This window comes from Plodia interpunctella, chromosome 10 (assembly GCF_027563975.2).
Source record: "Plodia interpunctella isolate USDA-ARS_2022_Savannah chromosome 10, ilPloInte3.2, whole genome shotgun sequence".
NCBI classification, from domain to species: Eukaryota; Metazoa; Arthropoda; class Insecta; order Lepidoptera; family Pyralidae; genus Plodia; species Plodia interpunctella.
Window position 1 is genome coordinate 3,738,030 of NC_071303.1, and position 21,440 is coordinate 3,759,469.

A 21,440-nucleotide genomic window follows, 5' to 3' on the forward strand; every position below is an offset into this window, starting at 1 on the left:
GTGACATCATCGCTTCGATCACTAGAACGATGAAGGACATTTATCAAGAAAATTGTTCATAGATTTTATTTAACACATCACAACACAAATTTTAACACAATTTAACTTATATTCGCACACATCTTAATACAAAAAAAAAGTTCTGCAAATGTAATATAATTATTTGGAATATTTAATACATTGTAATTTTCATTTAGCTTTATTAATTGAAAACAGTAATATGTGTTAAAATTTATTTCAAAATTTAGTACTATCGTATAGTATCCATTATTGTGCATATTTGTCTTGAATATGAACGCATTGTAATTGTATATATATTAACACAATTACAAATTTTGATGTGAAAGTTTTGTCTTCATGTTGCTAAGATGCCTAATACATTAAAATAAAAAGATACTAATTTTACCAATGCTTCCGATAATGGATATTTAAAAAGTTACCTAAATATTTAATTTCTGTCAAGAATAACAATATTGGTTAGGTATAATCAATTTTCGTATTATCCATAGATCAAAAAATAATAATCCAACAAAGAAGAAAAAAAAATTTAACAATTTACGGAAATCACCTTTTCCTTAAACATCTATGTAGCAGCCATCATGCTTTATGTAATCGTCAATCACAAATTCACACGAGTGAAGAAAAGGTCGGTAACACAAAAGCAACCAAGAAGCGTACTAGAAAGGGAATTGATTAAATGGACAGACACCACACAAAATAGATATTTATTTTGACAACCGTTATAAGAGTATTGTTATTACGCCCTACAAACCTGTAGGGCGACACAGAGCTTAAAATATATGGAAGCGCATTTCATCACAAATTCTTCTTCGTCCGTACATTATCCATTTATTTCGGATCGAACCTCCTTGTACGTACGTCATAAGATCCAGAACGGTCTATTTGTTCCAGTTAAGTTGTTAAATAATTTTAAAGGTATATTATAATAGGACCAAACCAAATGGAAAGAATGTAGGGCGGCCTTTGCCCAGCGGTGGGATATCTGTTACCTATAAATAATATAATAAAATGTATGTAATGTATTTTTTTTCAATTAATTACTCGAGTAGATTAATCTGACTGGTGAGCATGTAATTTATTATTTTGAAATAAAATTTTTGCTTACTGGAAATTCAGATTAAAGTTCCAGAAAATAATAGCCGATAAAGAATTGCAAATAGTTTTCATTGAAATAAGTTAAAATAAAATCATTAAAGGTGATCAAAAAATTAAACTATGACTACATATCTCTGCGCGTGTGTTAATCACATAACACTGGACCTCATAATGTTGTCTATTCCGTGACTCGACAGGTTGCGTCAATATTTACACAGACTCGCCAATAGTTCACGATTTCTATAAACCAACGAAAGCAAGAATAATCTCAAACAGAAAACACGATAACGTTGAAACATTCAAGTCACCTCCAAACAAAAAAAGGGATTAAACGGACTGCCCACAACTTTCGAATAATCCTTTAAAAATAAGATAAAAAGAAAAGCATCGTTACACCGGAGTGAAACTTTTTCAATATCAGTTCAACAACAATGGACGGCTTCTTTTTTTATTCGCGCAGGAAGTTAATTCCGTATCAAATTTCTCCCTGAGCGGTACTCGTAACGATACAATCTTCGGTAAACGCTAAAACCACTCGCTTATCAGTCGAACCGTGACCTGGCGAAAAAACAAACTACAATGCACTTTTATCAAACACGCACGCATTAAGCACACTGTCGGATCGTACCAAAATACTCTGTACGTCCCATATTCTGAACTCATCTCGGTGACTCGTTTAGTTTTGGGCGAAATGTTATCGTCGGCCGTATGGAGAAAGTCGCTTTTCGCAGTGTACTTGCAGCGCCTGGGAAGGGCGATCGAGGCGTAAGCTATGAGCCACGTGCAAGTCGACAACTTGCGCTTAGTTCTTCACGAACTGTGTGGGAGGCAAGTCCGCTACATGAGAACAATGTCTCCTCAATGCCATGCGCTATGAGCTTCGCGCGCGAAAATACATTTTCCCCGTTCGTTTTGTGATGTGTGCGTGAATTGGACCACGTGATTTTGACAGTCGAAAAAGCCGGTCGTTGCCGACTGTCAACGAGAGTGTTACAGATAACGATTTAAGTGTTCCAACAGGCAATATTTCGGAGATGATATAAAGATCAAAGGAGCCACACCAGGATGGTTATAAAATATAACTTGGCGCAATTTCCGCCGGCTATGGAGTGTTTTCGGTGAGTTCTAATGAGGTTTTTGATTGAGAATCAGTCACGAATTAATTTAATTCCTCTTTACAAGTTTATTAAGTTTGTAAGTAAATATTTGTTTCTGTTTATTATTTCTCGTTCGAGTTTATGAAACTTGATACTTTAATAGCGATCAAAGACAAAATAAATTATATTTTCAAAACATAAGTTAAATATTGGCATATACATTCAAATAAAATATTAAATTCTGGCAATGATTATTTTTGCTTTTTTAATTTAAAACAGTTCCATTTTTAAATTTATTAAATTTGTAATTAATTTGTATCATAACAATGACAATACTGACATAATAAATTTATTGTCGTTTGTTACATGACATTGACATTTCAAGATATATAAATTAGATGTGACAGCATTATCGATAACATCAAAATGTTTGCTGTAATGATTAGGGAGCTTATGAATAGGAAACGTATTCCGCAACTCATTTTTTATGTATTTGCCAGTCAAATGATGGAATAGCGCATGCGCGTTGCTATGTCAACAAATACGGACACATGCATAGCTACGTACAGCTGCAACAGCTCCAGAATATTAATGTTAAACTCTGGTTAAAGCAAAATATCGATTGAAACCTTACTATAAGTAATAGTAAGGTTTCAATCGATATTTTGCTGCATTGCAAACGAAACGAGAATATATGGTGTACTATAATTTACGCCCTTTCACAAACTCATATGTAATATGGTTTCCACCCTGGCAAAAATGTTTATACCAAGTTAGTGTCTCTACAAACAGAGGGTTACAAAGACAAAAGTTGTCAGTTACGTCTAATATGGAAACCTTCGAGCGCCCTTTTTAGTAGTGTTAATATTACCTTGAAACTTCGCGTAAAAGATTGACCAAGGTACATGCGGTACCTTCTATACCACTTTGTATGTAATTTATTTATTTTGTGCCAACCTGTATATGACTGTTTTATTAATAGTGATCATATTCTTCATATTAATAATAATAAAATCAGGCATTTTATTATATATTTTATTAGACAAACTGCTAGGTCGATTTTAATGAAATTAGAACTATAAATTACTCTAATTCAAACATAAATTAACGCAGATGGAGATGCGGGCAACGTGCAGTATATGTGAGACTTACATACGTATTCTTATTGGTTATAATATCTTTTAAAGGCAAGTTTTTTATAGATGGCGGCAAAACTTCGACTTTAATGAAATTAATACACATAAACTTGTTGTGACGACCACCGTTACGTAGCCTAATTTTCATCATGCTGGGTCTGTCACACTGAAGGTCCCGGCTTTGATCCCCGATTAGGTCAAAATAAAAAATTATCTTTTTCAAATTGTAACTTTTGATACATTTTAGCCATAGTCTATTACAAAATGCTCACATTTACAAACATAACTTCATTCAATAACAAGATTTCTAAATTTTATTTTTAGGCTATTGTAATGCAATCTGTTATAGTAATCATTAATAAATAAACATACAACCAGTTTTATATCCTCGGCGCCTGATTAAAAATCGCTTTATTATGATAAAACTAGTTTTGCCATGGGATTTTAGGCAAAAAAGGATAAAAGTCCAAAAATGTGGGCGTTAGTTCATTAAACTCTCCTAGCGATAAACATATCAGTATTAGGTTTCAAGAATACTGATTCTACAATACGCTTTATTATTATTGCATTTATCAGAAAAAATGCGTTATCGTTGTCCAAAAAAATTTTAAAACAATAATATAATTGAAACAAATAAATTATATATATTTTTTTTAAATAACGCATTTTTACAATGACATGACAATGACAATGATTAATGAACGATGCGATGCGACGCGAAAATTTCAAAAGTATCGATGTTTATTGCTGTGTGTTATTTTTCGGGGATTCTGAGCTTCACGGCGTTACAGCCGAAAATGAACCCTGGAACACGTGAAGATGAGAGAGAGTTAGTTGTTCTTGTACTAGAATTAAATGCAAAACTTATTATACTTATTTTATTCATTCACTCAATATGTATTCATATCATCACGAACGCTATCGCTCAGCATTCAAGAATTTTGATGAGATGCGTTTCTAACCCGAACGCGAGTCGGGAATGAGAATCAAGGCATGTTAATATTGAGAAAATTAACGATTCAACAGAAAAAGTACTTAAAATCATGTGACCGAACATTAGTTTTCAATGAGTTTCTAAATAAATCTGTAACATGAAATTGTAATATTTTCAGCATACACATTAACACATTAACAAATTCAGGTTTGTTTTATTCTCGAATTCACATCAAAATTCGCTCTGCAATCGTTAGTGAAGAAACGTTGGTGCGATTGATCTAATCGCACAGTTGAATTTTTATAAATAATAATAATATAAGTTAAAAAATATAATTTTAAGATATACGCAGTTATCAACTTTTGGGATTCGATGCATAAAGCCATGCTAATTTATATTTATAATATTTTTTTTTTTTGTTGGGCAAAGACCACTATCACATTCCACCAAGGAAGGAAAATTTAATCTTCGACGAACTGATTTATTCAATCAACATTCGAAATACTTTAAGGTGTTATGTTATTGTTAACTTTATATATGTGCGTTGTTTTATGCCAGCACGTCACCTGTATGTTCCCACGGGTCAATTTATTCGCATTAACGAAGATGGTGAAATAATTACAGCTTTTCTTTCACGCACGAGTAATTTAGCTGGTGATTCATATCAGCAATATTTATTACGTTGAGTTACATCATTCTTATCCCTCAGGGTGACAACGACAACTTCCTAAAAATACAACCTCCGAAATCGACAATTTCCGAGAACGTCTATTCTAAACTCGTCAATTTCCTAAAATGACAACTTCCTAAAATGACAATTTCCGAAAATATCAATTTTCGAAAATGCCAACTTCCCAAAATGATAAATTTTTAAAATAACATCTTCCGAAAATGACAATTTTCATAATAATTCCATGGACCTAAGGTCCATGGAATGGACCCCGTAAGTATACGGGGTGTCAATTTTAATTGTGAAATATCAAATATGGCTTTTTAAATTCTGAACATCTTGTAATTAAAGAAAACAATTTAAAATTAAAACTTGGCTTATTAACTATTCTTTAAAGTAACAAAACAAAAAAAAACTGCAAATAATATATAACAAAACTTAGGACTTCTGTATCCATTTCCCGGGCTTGATGGCTATCGACGATATTGATATTCAATATTTTTTGAATGTTGGACGGACGTTTCTTCAATAAGGCCGTTTTACCACCTGATGACCGCCATAATCCAATTTTCTAATAAAATTGTATATTTTTTCAAGTTTTAATTTTGAAACATTGTCAAGAAAAAACCTACTAAGAAGTTATCTCTTGACAATATTTTTAAGATAATTAAACATTTCATATTAATGTTATGCTTGTAATAGTATTGATATACCATATTGACCCAATGAATTCGAACCTACCATTTATTTTTAATAGCATTATTTACCTACTTGGAAAAAATTTTTATATATAATTTTCATTAGAAGTTGAAAGATTATTTTAGCCTCAAAAAGTTAAGATTTCTGTAAATAAAAGCAAAAACACTTCAAAATATGAATAATAAGACATTTGATTCAATCTATTGTAATAAGGATTGAATATCTGTCTGTCCTCACTTTTATTTGTGACTTACCTTTAACCTTTTTATTTCGCGTTGAATTTTGAGTGGCCATTTATGAATGATACGATGTATGTCGACGATTTTTATAATCAGAACTAGATAATCTGATGTTAGCTAACTTGTCATTTAATCTGTTGCATTATTATTATTTATTTAAAGCCATCTGGCGTCCCAACCTCCACTCTTTCCATTTAACTGATGAACTGATTGATTATTTTAACTGACGACAATATTTTTTTTTCTTCTTGATAAAAGATATAAAATTTACTTGCAATGTTAATGAAGTTTTGCCGTTTGCCTTCTAACCAGTAGCTAAAAATAGAGCAGAATGTAGACCAACTAGATACTCCACAAGTTGACCCTCTGGAGACGTCGCGTCGCTTCTGTTGAAATTCGACAGTACTCGTATAATGACATTTCATCTGTTATAATTTTCGAAATTTTAATCATCATTTTTATTCCTTTACTTTAAATATTTGGTTGGTTTTATTTAACTAGTTGGTTCAAAAATATACTTTCTTCCATCTGTTCTACTTTTAACCAGGAAATGAGTATTTAACGGAATTGGACAGCTCCTAAATAGCAACGACATCGTGGACCGGAACAGAGAATGTGTCATTATGTCACTCTGTCATTATGCGCCTCTTTTGTCCTCAATACATCATCTATCATTGAATTTAATAATTAATCATGATGTTGACAAATTGGCAATAATTAGTTTCTAAACAAAAACTCTGTGTATAATCTGAATTGTGATTTTTTAAATACCGTTAAAATTTTCACAACATGCAATCATTTCCGAAAAAAATACTCCTTATGACAAAAGTTAATTCTCGATGTTGCCTACTCTTATCAAGTTTTATTTGTCTCACTATGCTTCCATACTTAAATCCGATCAATTTGTTTAGAGCATATAAACGCTGTGTAATTTTTTGTCCTATATTTTTGTTGGTACTATGAACTATATTTCAAATCTGATACAATTATTTTCAATTTTGTCATTTAAGGTGAGTGAGCACCCGTCAACTTTGACGTTGACTTTAACCTGTGCACCGCCGACGTTTAGACAAAATGGCGATTTTCTGGGTATAGGTCAAAGTTAACGTCAAAGTTGGCTGGCGCAACCCACTCTTAGACTTATCATTTCAAAGTAGAGGCAACAAAAGCGTTTTGTTGTAACACCTGAGAATTGCCCACTGGGGCGTAATGCGCCATTTTATTGCTGTGGCCTGTAAAATGGTGTTTAGCGCAGCGATTACGGCCGGTTATGCGACATGTCGTCAATACCATGTTTACTGTCCACGACTAATCGCTGCGAAGTCGTGTTGCGAAATTACAGCATCACTTCACCTTAAAATCTCAAGCCACAATGATAGTGAAAATTTAAAACACTATAATTGGAATTTTAGAATTTTTATTTAATTAGAATTCACAGCGTTACAGAATAATTAATGAATTCACTAGGATTTCTCAGCCCGTAGCGATCCAAGAACTAAACCATTGATAATTATACCGCCAGATGAAATTTAAATAATGCGAAGATATCTAGGGCATAAGCGCATGGTACAGCTAACTTCAAAGTTGACTGATGCAACTCACTCTAAATCAAATACCAAATTAGTATTTGAAAAATACACAAAACTTACATATACAATAATAGTATAATACGCCTCCATCGCCCGGGCCTTTATAAAACTCGCGAAAATTTTACAGGTTGAAAGTCTAAAAGCCATTTATAGCGTTAATAATGTGGTAGCGCCTTCGGCCGCTTTTTTTACGGCCGTGTGAACAAAGAGGGTAAGACGATTGATCCAAGGCTTTCTCTGTGAAAATAATGGGATAAAAAGTAAATAAAATAATATAAATAAATATATTAGGACAAATCACACAGATTGAGCTTGCTTTTATCCATGTGTTAACAGTGGGTTAATTTATTTATAAGCTCCGTATAATTACTAAGTTCTGGTCGTCATTTTACGACTGTGATTTACTCCGACCTTTGAGAATGTAGGACATAACACTTGTTAGATTTCGTCAGCCGACTAATTCCCTAGGTTTATGAATAAATGTTATGTCTCCAGTTATAAAACACCATAAACCTAGTCTCGCTGGACAACATTGTTTAAGACAATATGTGCATAGTTGTTATAAATCATAAATTTATTACAAATCAATACAAGTCAGTAATATAAGTTATACGGCTGTAATAAGTACCTAATTGACAGAAGTTTCTAGTCGTGAGAAAGTCTCGATATTTTTTTCTACATCAGTAAAGCATCAGACAACATTTGTTTCAACAAACTAACAGCGTCTTTTTCCGATTCTCTAGATATGGGTAGGTAGTCGTATAAGCGACATGTCAGATATCTTAAGAATAAGAAGAATCGTACAAAATAGAAAATATATTCCATATAAATTTAGACGTTGTTGAGTCCATTAAATCGTCGCGAAAAAAACCATTTGTGCTAGCACCACACATGAATCAGTAATACTAATGTACATTATATTTGGGTTAATGTCGAAATAAACATTAAAAAGATAATATTTTCTGCTCCATTGTTCTCCCAAGACACGACTCTCGTTACGCGTCTTCCAGATCTCAAGTCCCAGTTCCAAGAACCTTTTATTGTTCAGTACTTAGGATAATGAGATATAAAATATAATGTTGCTTTGATATAAAAGTCTATTTTGCGGGGATATCCGAAAAATTCAAATTTATCGTACGACTACGGTGGCTCGGCGTTTACGAAGCACGTGACGGGAATCCGTCAAACAATTTCTGAAAAAGGAACTTCAAGAGATGATATTTTACACCCTGGCTGTAAAAAGTGTGTTATAAGTTTAATACACTATTAAGAGCTCGGTGGAAAAAATATTATTACAGTGACATGGTTCTAACTGCCATAAGTAACAGTCCTATATACCTCAAAGTATAGCAACAGACGAAATTAATATTCACAAGATAGCTGACCAAAAATGTATTATCATGAGCTCTTATGTACTTAATTAAAACGTTAGCGTGCTGCGTCTCTAAATCCGAGCAAACTCCTGATTCTGAATTTATCCGTTCACACTGACAGACAGACGTGGCGGATGCGGCTTTGTATATATGAAGTAAGATTAGCAAGATAAGATATAGAGGAAAGTAGGATAAATTACTATAGCTTAGGTAATCAAAAGAAATGCTAGGAGGTCAAGTGAGGTCAAGGCAAAACTATGAAAATAAACAGCAAGAACTATAAGAATAAAGCATCGTCAATGTTAACATCAAAAATTAACTAATTGTAATTCCAATTTTCGATGACAGTCTGTGATATTGAGAAAATAAAGGAGTTTTATACAATAATAAATGTTATTCAAATAATTTTGTTTATTAAATTTTGTAATTAAATTAACATTGTGATGTCTTGGTAAGGGAATTGTTTTATTTTGATAATAAAATATATTTGAGTACCATTGACATACGGATGACGTAAAATTGTTTACATTTTGTTAAGCGACTAATTTCGCATAACAACACATTGAGATGGGATTTAGGAAAAAAACTGACGATCGCCAACGACGATATAACCAAAATGAAAAAAAATATCATTTTTTTGAAATAAATAAATTTTTTTTTATTTGTTCGTATCTACATATGTAAAAAGACACAAAGGCAAAACTTTATTACGCTTGCTAGTAAAAGCGCATCTTAAGATCTCATAAGGGTTCCTAAAGGTTAAATTTATAGTCAAGTGTAAGAAAACGGGTGTGAATATTTTATGAGCAATCAATTGTAATTCTCATAAGAAATCCTCCTTATAATAAAAAGACGATAGATTAGTTTTAAATAACTTTTCTTGTGCATAATATTTGTTTATACATATTTTGACCCTGGCTACATCATTTAAAAGTATATTTAATCTTTAATAGCTGTTTTTTTTGTTGTCGAGATTGAGTAATAAAATGACATTAATATTTTCAAATTTATATTAATATTGAAAGAAATTTAAATAAATAAATGCTGTTTCTTTTATTCGGTTGTCAAGAAATAATATGACTTAACGTTTTAACACAGTCATTTAAAAGAAAATTATCATAAACAGCCTATTATAACATATAAATCAATATAAGTATGTATCAATTTGTACACAAATTAGAAACATAAATAAAAAATATTTTCGCAACACCATTAAAGTCTAGGTCCCATTTAAAAATATTATGTTTATTAAAATTTATTCCTAATAAAGTTTTAAAAAAATGTCTAAAAATTAATCATTTTTCAATTTATTGATGACAGGTTTGACTGTTTGTGGGTCGTTAGGTCAATTTGACTGCAGTAAACTTGACTTTTGTCATCTTAAAACAAACATAAAAAAGTCCCACTGACTTTAATTTTTTTAACATTCAATGTTTACAAAGCTGTTAGCTGATTTCCGACAAATCCATCAATAAAGCTAGTGTGGAAAAAAAATTAGCATCACAATATTAGTATTAACTTGTTTCTACAGTTCCGACACGCGGTAGAATGCGGTTATATTTTTTCTGATAAATAGAAAAAAACAGCTTTCTTCTCAAATTTGTTGATATAATTATTTATTTTAAAACACACATGTCTGGGTGTTGGCTATTCTTGTATATATATGATTGTTTTATGTCACCCATCTTATCATATGTGATAATTCTTTTTTTTTTTTAAAGAAAACAAACATAGACTTTTACTCGAACTTATAAAATTTTAAAGTATAATTCCTTATATAGTTTTATTTCAAAAGTTATAAACATTAAATTATTAGTCTCAAAGAGCGAATAACAGAAAATTGTGCGTTGTTCCAGCAGCTAGATTTTAAACTTAAACGAAGTTTTAAAAAATACATTGGAAACAAGAAATTTTCCTGGAAGTCAGACTGCGAAAATAGACTCGACTGAGCAGACTCTGGGCACTCCGCCTAGAAACTAGCCAACTTTTATAAATAAAACCCTAATTAAATTCAAACACCAGATTTACAAGCTTCTTTGAAGACCAACGCTGTTTCCACCAAAATTCACCAAATAAACATTGCAGATGAACGCGGTAAATAAAACTTTTATAGCTATCAAAATAGGGTTATTCACAAACCACACGGAACTGACCACGTGGTCTAATGGTTAAACTAGAAAAATATTTTATTATATATTTTTTTAACATTTGACCGACCATTGTATAATCAATGTTACAGTGGTCAACAGAAAGTGAATGTTTCTTAAAAACGTTATATCTAAAGACTGATAGATATTATGCGTCTGTTAGTACAGACCTAAATAGGTTTAGGTGTAGTTTCATAGAAAATAAAAACGAAACATACGTAGGTATATTTTTTAAGTTCACTCACTTGACAACTCTCTGAGTCGTCCCATAGTGAATAACCCTCAAAAATTTGTAGCAAAAGTGACGCCATTGGTGTGATGAACTTTTTAATGGCTAAACAGATCGATGACCTGCGGGTTATATAAACCTTAGAGCCAAGAAGTAGGCGAGCACACAAGCGAAAAACAATTTTAATTTCATTGGGAAGTTTTTCGTGGCCTCGGGATTTTTTTCGCCAAACTTTTCTTCTATTTCCGCAAGCTTCCCTAACTTTGTAACGTTTTGCTTTTAATATATAAGTATTGTCTCGTGGACGACATACCTATAATATAGTATTGTGAACATTTTTGACTATATGTTCAAGATTCCTATGAAGACATTAATATATTAGCAAACTAGTTATTACTTTGATCAACACATTATCGATATTAAAAAATATATATATTTTTCTAAATCAAAAATATTTTTCAAAATCTCAAACAATTCATTCTATGTGATGTCTTTTGATTAAAAAAAACAGGTTTGTTATAGGTACTTAGGTTTCGTTATTAGCATTAAAACTTAATGATATCCCACACACCATATCATATTAAGTGTACGCTAATGCAACCAACAAAGATTTTACCAAATCAAAGAAAAAAATCATAAAAGCAAGAGCTCAAATTGGTAACAAAATAAAGAGCAATTTCCCAAATGATAATGAATTAAATACATCCAAAAACAATGTATTTGACTAACAAAATTAAGTGCTCTTTTCTAAACTCATAACTTGTTAACGAGGTACAATAAAGTGTGGGGACAATATCATGACGTAACCTTTATAGGCGTTGTTATAAGATTCATTATTAGTGATACGTTTTTAGACGTAAGATATTCTCAAGAAGCAGTTGAAGGCTCGTGTGTTTGTCTAGCTAATTAGCAAGAGGCAGGGAAAGTGTTTCTGTTGATAAGAGAATTTATTGAAGCCACAGGTGAAAGGTTAGAGAATTTTAATGAAGTACCTGTAAGTACTGATAGTGTTAATGCTCAAGGTGTATTGTTCTGATTTTGTTTATGGGTTTCGGTGCGTCTACTGCGGAATTGAAATGATATTGAGTCTACATATTGACAACGATATATTGACAACAAAATTGGTTTCCTTTTTTAAGACTAGTCTCAGTAAGACTAGTCTTAAAAAGGGAAACCAGTTTTAGTTGTCATTTATTGTTATTATGTTTATACTTTTGTGGTGTGGGTTTTTATCAAATTAAAATATGTTTTTGTATTATCGAAAAGCATGTTAGGTTTTTACTATGAGGTATGATAGATTCGCTTATGATGACCTTGCATAAGGTTATCATCAGCGAATAGAAAAGAAAGTGGAATACTAAAATTTTTCTGTATTTATAATACTTAAAATGACAAATTACTGTTTTCGCTGTAAACACTTGAGAAATTCTTTCATAATATATTTTAAGAAGCACTTAACATTTTTTAAAATATAAAACGCTGGTGTAGGAAGAGTTATTTAACTCTGCTTGACATAAAGTAACTAAGTACGTACACTTAATTACACGAATAATTAAGATGGCGTTACTGGACTAAGGCTCAAAATAATATGAATAATAGCCCTTCTCTATAAAATGAAAATACATTTACGTAAAAAATATTTGTTTAATCTTCAGTCAATTGATATTATTTTTCACAAAGAATTCTGTTTGAAGTACATTTTTGATCTCATCTATCAAAATTTGTAGTAAAGTACCAGGATTAATTTTATAACGATAATAAAATTTACATTATAACATTTTGAAAAACTATATAAAATGCAAAGGTACTAAAGAACTCACAAAGTAAAAAAGTATTTTTTATTTTTGAGAAAACAATATCCATTGACGATATTGTTTTCTCGAAATATTCTTACAGCCGAAGCATGGAGCATATCATGTGATAAATATTATATTTAAAAGAGGCAGGGGCGAACTCGGCAGTCTGGGAATAATTAAATCCACGTCACGAGTACTTAGAGGCGATGCCAACATTAAGAACAAACATTAATCAGCCCCTCCATAACAATATTAACAATCCGGCAATACAAAACGTGTCCGGCATCAAAATCGTGCCAACTTCCATCAGGCAGGTAGTTGGGGTAATTTGTCTTGTCACTCAAGTCCTCTTGACAACTAATTTGAATCTCTAATGGTAGCTGCTAAACGGTTTAGTCAGGAATGATAATGCAAATTTTTGGGAATGGAAAAAAGGAATAAGAATTGTATTAATCAATCATTTTTGGAGCGATTTCCTTTTGCGTGGACTGTATCATATTTTTAGTACCTATATATTAAACGGTTTGATTGAGAAAATAATATGACACAAAATAGGTAAAAAATATATATAAATGGTCTGATTGTAATTATGTCTAGTGTCAAAACCGTGCGTTACGACTTGGGCTACACAAAGGGGCTTACAAAAATATTTACCTTCAGAAGTTTGTAAAAAATATAAAAATTCCTCCTGAGTACGGCCCTGATTTCACTGGTAAATTGAAATTAAATTACCCATACAAATAATAACTATGTATGTATATGACGAATATTGGAGCATGAACTCTCAACATTATCAAAAACGAAACAAACATGTCACAGGAAAAGTTGCTAATGAAATTCCTCTCATTAAAGTCACGAAATCAAATCCGGAACAGATACCGCGTGTGGGTGATGCCCGCAGAATTTGCAATAACCGAGCAATAGAAGTGCTATGTAGCTTATGTCTCTTAAGTGAATCTGTTGAACCAAATTAATTTTAATGTTTCATTGGCTGAAAATGTCTACTACCTATTGTGAATTTTTTACATAAACTTTACTAATGCTCGCAAAATAAACAAGTGGTACCTATAAAATCTGATATGAAAACGATAAATATTATAGTGCACAAATAGAAGATCTACCAAATTAGAAGAAATGGATGGACCCAAATGGATATTTATGGACATAATCGCTACGAATAATCATTATGATTTTGACGACCTCGGTGGCGCAGTGGTAAAGTGCTTGCCTCTGAATCTGGCCCGTCTCTTGGATGTTTATTTATATATGTATTTGTCTTAAAATATAGTATCGTTTAGTTAGTATCCCATAACACAAGTCTCGAACTTACTTAACTAGCTCTATCTATGTGATTGTCCTACTAAATTTATTTATTTATCATGAGATTATGTTTAAACGCTTACAAAAATACATAATATTCTTTAGGATACTGCCAGTAGCAGCTCACATCGTAAACATAATTGTTTACATACTACTTTATAATATTAAATTAAATTCTAAATAATTTTCAATACTTGTAGAACAAACAATATTGCAAGGCTGTTAGTAACAAATAACCAAATATACAGCAACCAGTATTTATTATAATTATTTATTGGAGTAAGCTACTGACTGAGGCCTTCAAAGTTAAGTAAGATTATAATTACACTTTTATGAAAGAAATTAAGGTGAAGTTATTGTCTCTCTCTCTCACTGAGCGTTTTTCGTGTAGTTTCCTCAGCCGTTGAGCATTGGAGCCCATGGTCCGCTAGTTTACGTACGTTTATGACATTTCTATTGGTTTGGTACTGCAAATTCTCTGATTAAGCCGCAGAGGCGCAACGTAACGAGCTCCGTTCCAAGTTGAAAATTTCGTGAAGCTAATTACGAATTCTGGTTCAGGAATAGTTTAGACTAGTCATATTATCAGGCGGCAATTTTGTCGCAGAATTAGAAATTAAATAGGACTTAAGATATGTAATGTAGCATGCAGATGTAACTTAGTAAATTAACTGTAGGAAGTTTGGTCCTGGTATGTTCATTTAGAATTTATGTCGGATTTTCAAAAGACCATATTCGATTTAGTGAACTGCGTGTTTCGCGTCTGTCTGTCTGCAATAAACTGATACTAACCTGATACTACCATCCCATACAAATTATTACTATCAATATTATAAATGCAAAAGTTTGTGAGGATATGATGTGTGTATGTATGTATGTTTGTTACTCGTTCACGCAAAATCTACTGGACCGATTGTTACGAAATTTGGTACACGGGTAGAATATAACCTGCAATAACACATAGGTTATGCCGAAATTTCTCAAAATCAAATCTTTTTATGCCGAAATTCCTTCGGGAGCGAAGCCCAGGGGCGCAGCTAGTTTAACATAAAAGTAGCTGATTTGATATGTCTTGTGAAATAGCCTATTCCCAAAATAATTTTGGATTTATAACGTAAAGCTTGGGCGTTTTCAAATGAAGCTTGTGTCTTTGCAAATTTAGCTGAACTGGAAACTAAACCTAATTTACATGAGTAGCGGACGAACGTTCTTTGTGTTTAAAGTTGTAATTAATTATTCCACTCTATGTAAATAAGCAGCTTCGGACCTGGACCTTGTCTGCCTTTTTGCGAATGCTGGTAACCGTGTGCCAGCGGGCGTTTACACTATCAGATTTATTGTGACTTTGTATCTCTGTCTAGTCCCTATAAATCACGCTCGAAATGCATAAACAGGAACACGATAACAATTATTTTACGAACGTACTGCGACAAAACTACTTGACGGGATTTAGCACGAAACATTTTTTTATTTAATTCGCCTAACATTTCAGTGACGTTGCAGGCGCAGTGGCTGTAGTTAGACCGGAGTATTGTGCTGTGTGCAGTTTTTCTACAATCACAATTAGTATTCGATTACACACACTATCCGATTACGCACAATTTTTTAATATTACTTTTCAAAGTTCTTTTTAGATATTTTTTTATATCACTTTAGAATATTTTTCATTGACGAGAACTAAACAATCTTAACGAATCGTGACACATCTATGGTACATAGTCACCACAATTTATAACGGCTTACTCAATCTAGGATAACAATATTGTTTGATATCACTGACAGAAATATTCGCAGCAGTGACATCAAAACTTGGCCTATAAACATCATGGTTATTACTATAATTGGCAGTCAATTTAATTTAATGTTAATTGTTAACTCCTGACTTATTAGGGTTATAAGTTAGGAAATCTTATGTAATGGTTGATGTCATTTGAAACTGATACCTGTCATTATTTTAGGATTCCATAGTCCTACAGACAAGGAACCCTTATAGTTTTGCCATGTCCGTCCGTCCGTCCGCGGTGTAGTTCAAAAATTATTAGTAGATACTAGAGTTATGTAATTTGGTATGGGTATAGGATTAATTACGCTGACAAAGCGGTGAAATAAAATCTTGAAAAAACCAATTATTTATTCCCTACGTACCTACGTTCGGTATTCGTATTCGTATTCGGTAGGGTATTCGAATCACTGATTCGGTAATCAGTATAAAATTAAATTTTATATCAAAAAAGAAATAAGAACAGATTGATACTTAAAAGTAAAAAACTACTCAGGTAAAGTAGAAATTGTCCAAGTCTTTTACTATAAACAAACTTGGGGCACTGAACATTTTATGCGAAGAGGTGTGTAAATAAAATATTATACCGAGAGCTCGGCGCAAGATTAATGCACTTTTGAAATGACTTTGTGATGAATTAAGAAGCGGGTTACGACGCCCAATTTCACTTTATCTTATCTTTTAGTATAACAAGCTCTCGTACTATGTCTGTCCATGCTAATTCGTTTTTTGGTTTGAATACAGAATGTGTAAACGACCTACCTATTTAAATTTTTGTTAAAACAATGGTTATTATGCAAGATGTTTATTTAAAAATTTATAAATAAAAATAAAAATTACCATTAAAATATCATTAATCTGATTTAATATTAATTATTTTTATTAATCATTGTTGGAATAGTAAATAATTACAGTTAGATGATATAAATAGTGTAAAGCCCTAAATTATGTACATTTGCTCTAGTTATTTGGTGTTGGCTTTATTTTTCTCTGTTTTTCTTTCTTTATTTTATTAAAATATATACTATTTTCCTGTCTCCGGTGTCTATATTCGTAACGTACCTAATCGACAAAAAGTGTGCATGTTTAACTGATTACGAGAGCAATAAGCGAAACTCATTTCATACAGATGTACAATTCTTATTATCGTATCGCACCGCGTTGCGTCATCTCTTACACACGACGAATACACGCGGTGAAGGAAAACATCGTGAGGAAACTTGCACTGGTTGATTATTAACTTGTGTGCGAAATGGAGAAGGCAATGGCAAATCACTCCATTAATAGTGCCAAGAATGTTGTTGCGTGTGATTCATTCCACGTAATGACCACGACCCTCAGCCATCAGGAATACGACTATGCTGACACATACCCGTGGCAGAATGATCTGGCTGATTAAAATAAACTATATATAATTATTTATAGAAAAAAAAAACAAAAAATCGAATCACAGCTTTAAATAAATCACAGTGTATCGTCAGCTGTAAATTAGTTACCGCTTATCTATCGTGTCACTGTCCTTGAGTTATGTCATATGTCAATGACCTGAAAAAGTGAGTCAATACGAGCGTGATTGGTCTTTATGAGGGTAGTTTTATGTCGTAAGTCGTTAGGAGAAACATAGTGATATCTACTTTTGTCGATGTACTGAATTGTTTTTTGATTACGGGCCTGAAACTGTGTCATACTTAACAAATAATTGTAATAGTAAATAAATTTATACCCAGCGCAAGTTGCGCCGTTACAAATGCATTTTTGTATTACATTGTATCGACGTTTATTGATTAGAATCGTAATGTTTACCAAACTGTTGCAATATACGTATTTGTGGCTCTTAGTTTTATATCCTTACATAAACATTTATTTTATGAGACAATAAACATACTGCTTCAATGACAAAATAATATGAAATAATAAAATAAATCATTCTTAAGTCTTAACTAGACATACTCGTAATTATATAGGCTGATGCAATGTTACCGAGAAACGATGACATACACAATATTAACACAATATTTCTAGGCTAAAACAATAAAGTAGACCGTAAACAAAATAGGATTTGAGAATTGACACATAAACTTGCGGTTACATAGAATAAAATACACATAATTTTATGTTACTAATTTTAAAAAACCGGGGTTGCACTCCGGGAGTGCCGGTAGCAGTGAAAACTTGAATATTAACGTTGTGCATTTTTGACGTCTTACGAATTTTCGATCAGGTCACGTGTCCTGACGCGAGTTTATCATTTTTTACCTAGTATCACAAAGTACACAACGCCGCTAAAGAAGTTTTCACTTCAAAAATACTAGAGTTGGCATGTGTGCTTATATGGCAATTTATTATACACTTATTTTTACTTGGTTTTCGCGAAATATCGGATCATTTGGTGTTCCGAAAAATTGAAATGAGTAGTAGAGAACTGTTGTATACAAAATATTATTAAAAAATAAGGTTGGTCAAACTCCACTAAACGTAAGAAATTATAAAAATTTAAGGCTATAAAAGAATAAAGCATTTGTTTGTCATAAAAACTATATTTTTCTTGAATCATGAAATGATAATAATTTGAACTTTAGATATGTCTAATCACTTGTTTTTAAACAGAATTTGTTTGTTTGTCAAAACAATAACATTTTAGTATACCATGAAATACCTAAATAAAAAAAACTTAGTTAATAGGAATCTCATTCATTCGCTTGATGCCATAATAAAACACTCATCAAAGGACCACCCATTCCGCGATTTCAACGAAATTCTTGCAATAGAACAATAAAACATTCCAAGTAGGCACATGAATAAATACAAAAGATTTCTATATCGCTGAAATATGTCAAATCAACCGCAATCTGGAAGACTAAGTAGTTTTTTTTATACAACCAAGCAGACAAACAGACATGTAGCTAATCTGATGGCAAGTGGTCACCGCAGCTTATGGACGCCTGCAACATCAAGGGTTTCACACGCGCCACAGACCATACGCGCATTGCCTACTTTGCAACCTAGGATCTTGTACCACAACACTGCCTTTTTGACCTTTCAACCCGGATATAATACAAGCAATAGGTACTCTTTGGCGGCAAATAAGGATGAGAATGAGGTACCTGTCTACATGGGTACCTCACCATGGTAACCATCATCAAGGTCTATCTCTGATATGACTAAATGACGGGCCCCATGGCACTAACTGGGCCTGTGACAAAATAGCATACTACTTACATGTTGTATTGTGAAAGGCCTAGTAAAAAATCTGTCACTTGTGTTGGTGGCAACACAGAATGATTACTGTGATACACATTTTGTACGCGCCATTCTAAGAAACTAATTGAATATAAATACTAACAATAAAATTGTGAAACATAGGATTCCTAATTTATATATAAATCTTTTAAACATTTGGATTTCCTTTATGCAGTAGAATACAGGTTATTCTCACGGCCAGCAGGGAAAGTTTCCGGCCACAATCCCGTCAACATTTTATTTATGCCCGTAGAGAGAAATACTTTGCCTGTAATGAAACTCTATTTGTTTATGACCTTGTCATATATTTTACACTTCGAGCATCGCTTTGACACGGTTTTCGTTGAAAATGTTTGCACATCACTTTAGCAATGCATCTTACAATGTCAGTTTACGACGGACTGACTATTACCAGACTTTTTGTACTTTTTTTTAATACACAGGTTTTATCAGCAATGATTTTTAGAAGTACAATAATTATTATTTTGAATCTAGATGTTCCACTTCTGGCCCACTTTTAAAACGAAAAGCCAAGAACGACACGGCAAGGAATGTAGAGAACAGACGTACAGATTAAGAGAGTACAATTTTTATGACCTTATTTTAGCCATGATTATTTTTTAGGTTCATCGACATCCAGCCGTATATTTGCTCATGTCATCTTAGTACAAGTGAAGTGTGTCATTAGGGAGGTTATTTTTGAACCCAGAAGTTCAGATGTTATTTTTGGACGGCTGCAAGATATGGATGGATCATAGTGGATCACGGTTTATTGGTTTCGAACGATTATGTTCGTTTGAAAATAAAAGGAAGATAAATGTTAGTGCAGTATTAAAACGGATGTCGTAAATGGTAGAGATACGAGTAGGTGAATTTTACGAATCGAACACCATTTCAGTTGGATTTGTGAGATTTTCGATATCAAATATCTGCTTTAAAATAAAAATAAAAACATATTTTAAAATATTGGATATTCAGATTATTTAAGAATTCTACAAATAATTACCGATTAAATGTTATAATTGAACAGTATTGCGACACAAGATTATTTCTTAGAACACATCCTTTAAAATTTAAACGTAATTTAGAAAACATATATTTTTCCCTCTTCCTGTCTTAAATATTGAAAGAACGAGGCAAAAAAAAATTAACTAAAATCCATTTTGAGCGTTAACTTTAGGTCGAGTTGAACCAGTCAACTTTGACGTTAACCTAAACACGCGCAAAGAAACGCAAAGTACGCCATTTTATCTAAACGACGGCGGTGAGCAGGTTAAATTTAATATCAAAGTTTAATGGTGCAATTGAGGCCTAATGTATGAGACAGCGAGTTTTTTGACCCCTGTTTGTTCGAAGTACGATTTGAACTTTAAACAATATATTGCTTTGTCTTGAAAGTTAACAGTAGCAAATTATCAGCAACCTCATAATCACCATCACACACGTTGTAAAACTCTCGCGCATACAAATTAATCACTCAATTAGCATATTTTCTAAGTATAAGAAGCAATGCCGTCATTGTTTTACCTTTAAATAACATTCATTAAATATTAGCAATTTAATTTGCTTGGCCGCTATTTCGGAGATTTCATCATTCATTTCAGACATTCGATCCTCGGTGGCGACAAGATGATGAGGATGTAAGGCCCAGATTAATCATTTTTCAGATTAACTTCCCCTTTCATAACCCTACCTAGTTAAGTACTATAAAGTCAAGCATTCATTCATTACCAATCTACAATCTACATACTATAATATAAAAATGTAAAATTTTGTTAATCCTTCTTCCACGTCACGACGATTTAGTTGAAGAGCTGGAGAGCCATAGGCTACTTTTTGACACGAACAGAACAGCGGACAACAGCTTGTTTTGAATAAGTTTTTAGTTTCGGAGTGGTATTTTTGACATATTTATGATATTTTTTGTGAATTAATTATTTGTAGGGTGGTTTGCACCGTCAACTTTGACGTTAACTTTAACGTGCGCCATTTTGTCTGAACGTCGTCGGCGGCACGCCACAGTTAAAACCTTCGTCAAATTTGATTTTACCAGTATGGAAAACTATAATACTTCT

The 21,440-nt window shown here is 32.4% G+C and overlaps 1 protein-coding gene across 6 annotated transcripts in view; it reads left to right on the forward strand.

The window, feature by feature from the left end:
• The first annotated feature begins 1,884 nt into the window (after nucleotides 1-1,884).
• Nucleotides 1,885-21,440, forward strand: part of LOC128672841 (collagen alpha-1(XVIII) chain-like) — a 124,264-nt gene continuing 104,708 nt past the window's right edge. The window contains exon 1 of one of the 6 annotated variants that reach the window (XM_053750294.2): nucleotides 1,885-2,234. In XM_053750294.2, coding sequence (XP_053606269.1) covers nucleotides 2,182-2,234 — 53 coding nt within the window. In that variant the 5' untranslated portion in view covers nucleotides 1,885-2,181. The remainder of the gene's footprint in view (nucleotides 2,235-21,440) is intronic. The other 5 variants (XM_053750291.2, XM_053750292.2, XM_053750295.2 and 2 more) reach the window with 5 other exon arrangements.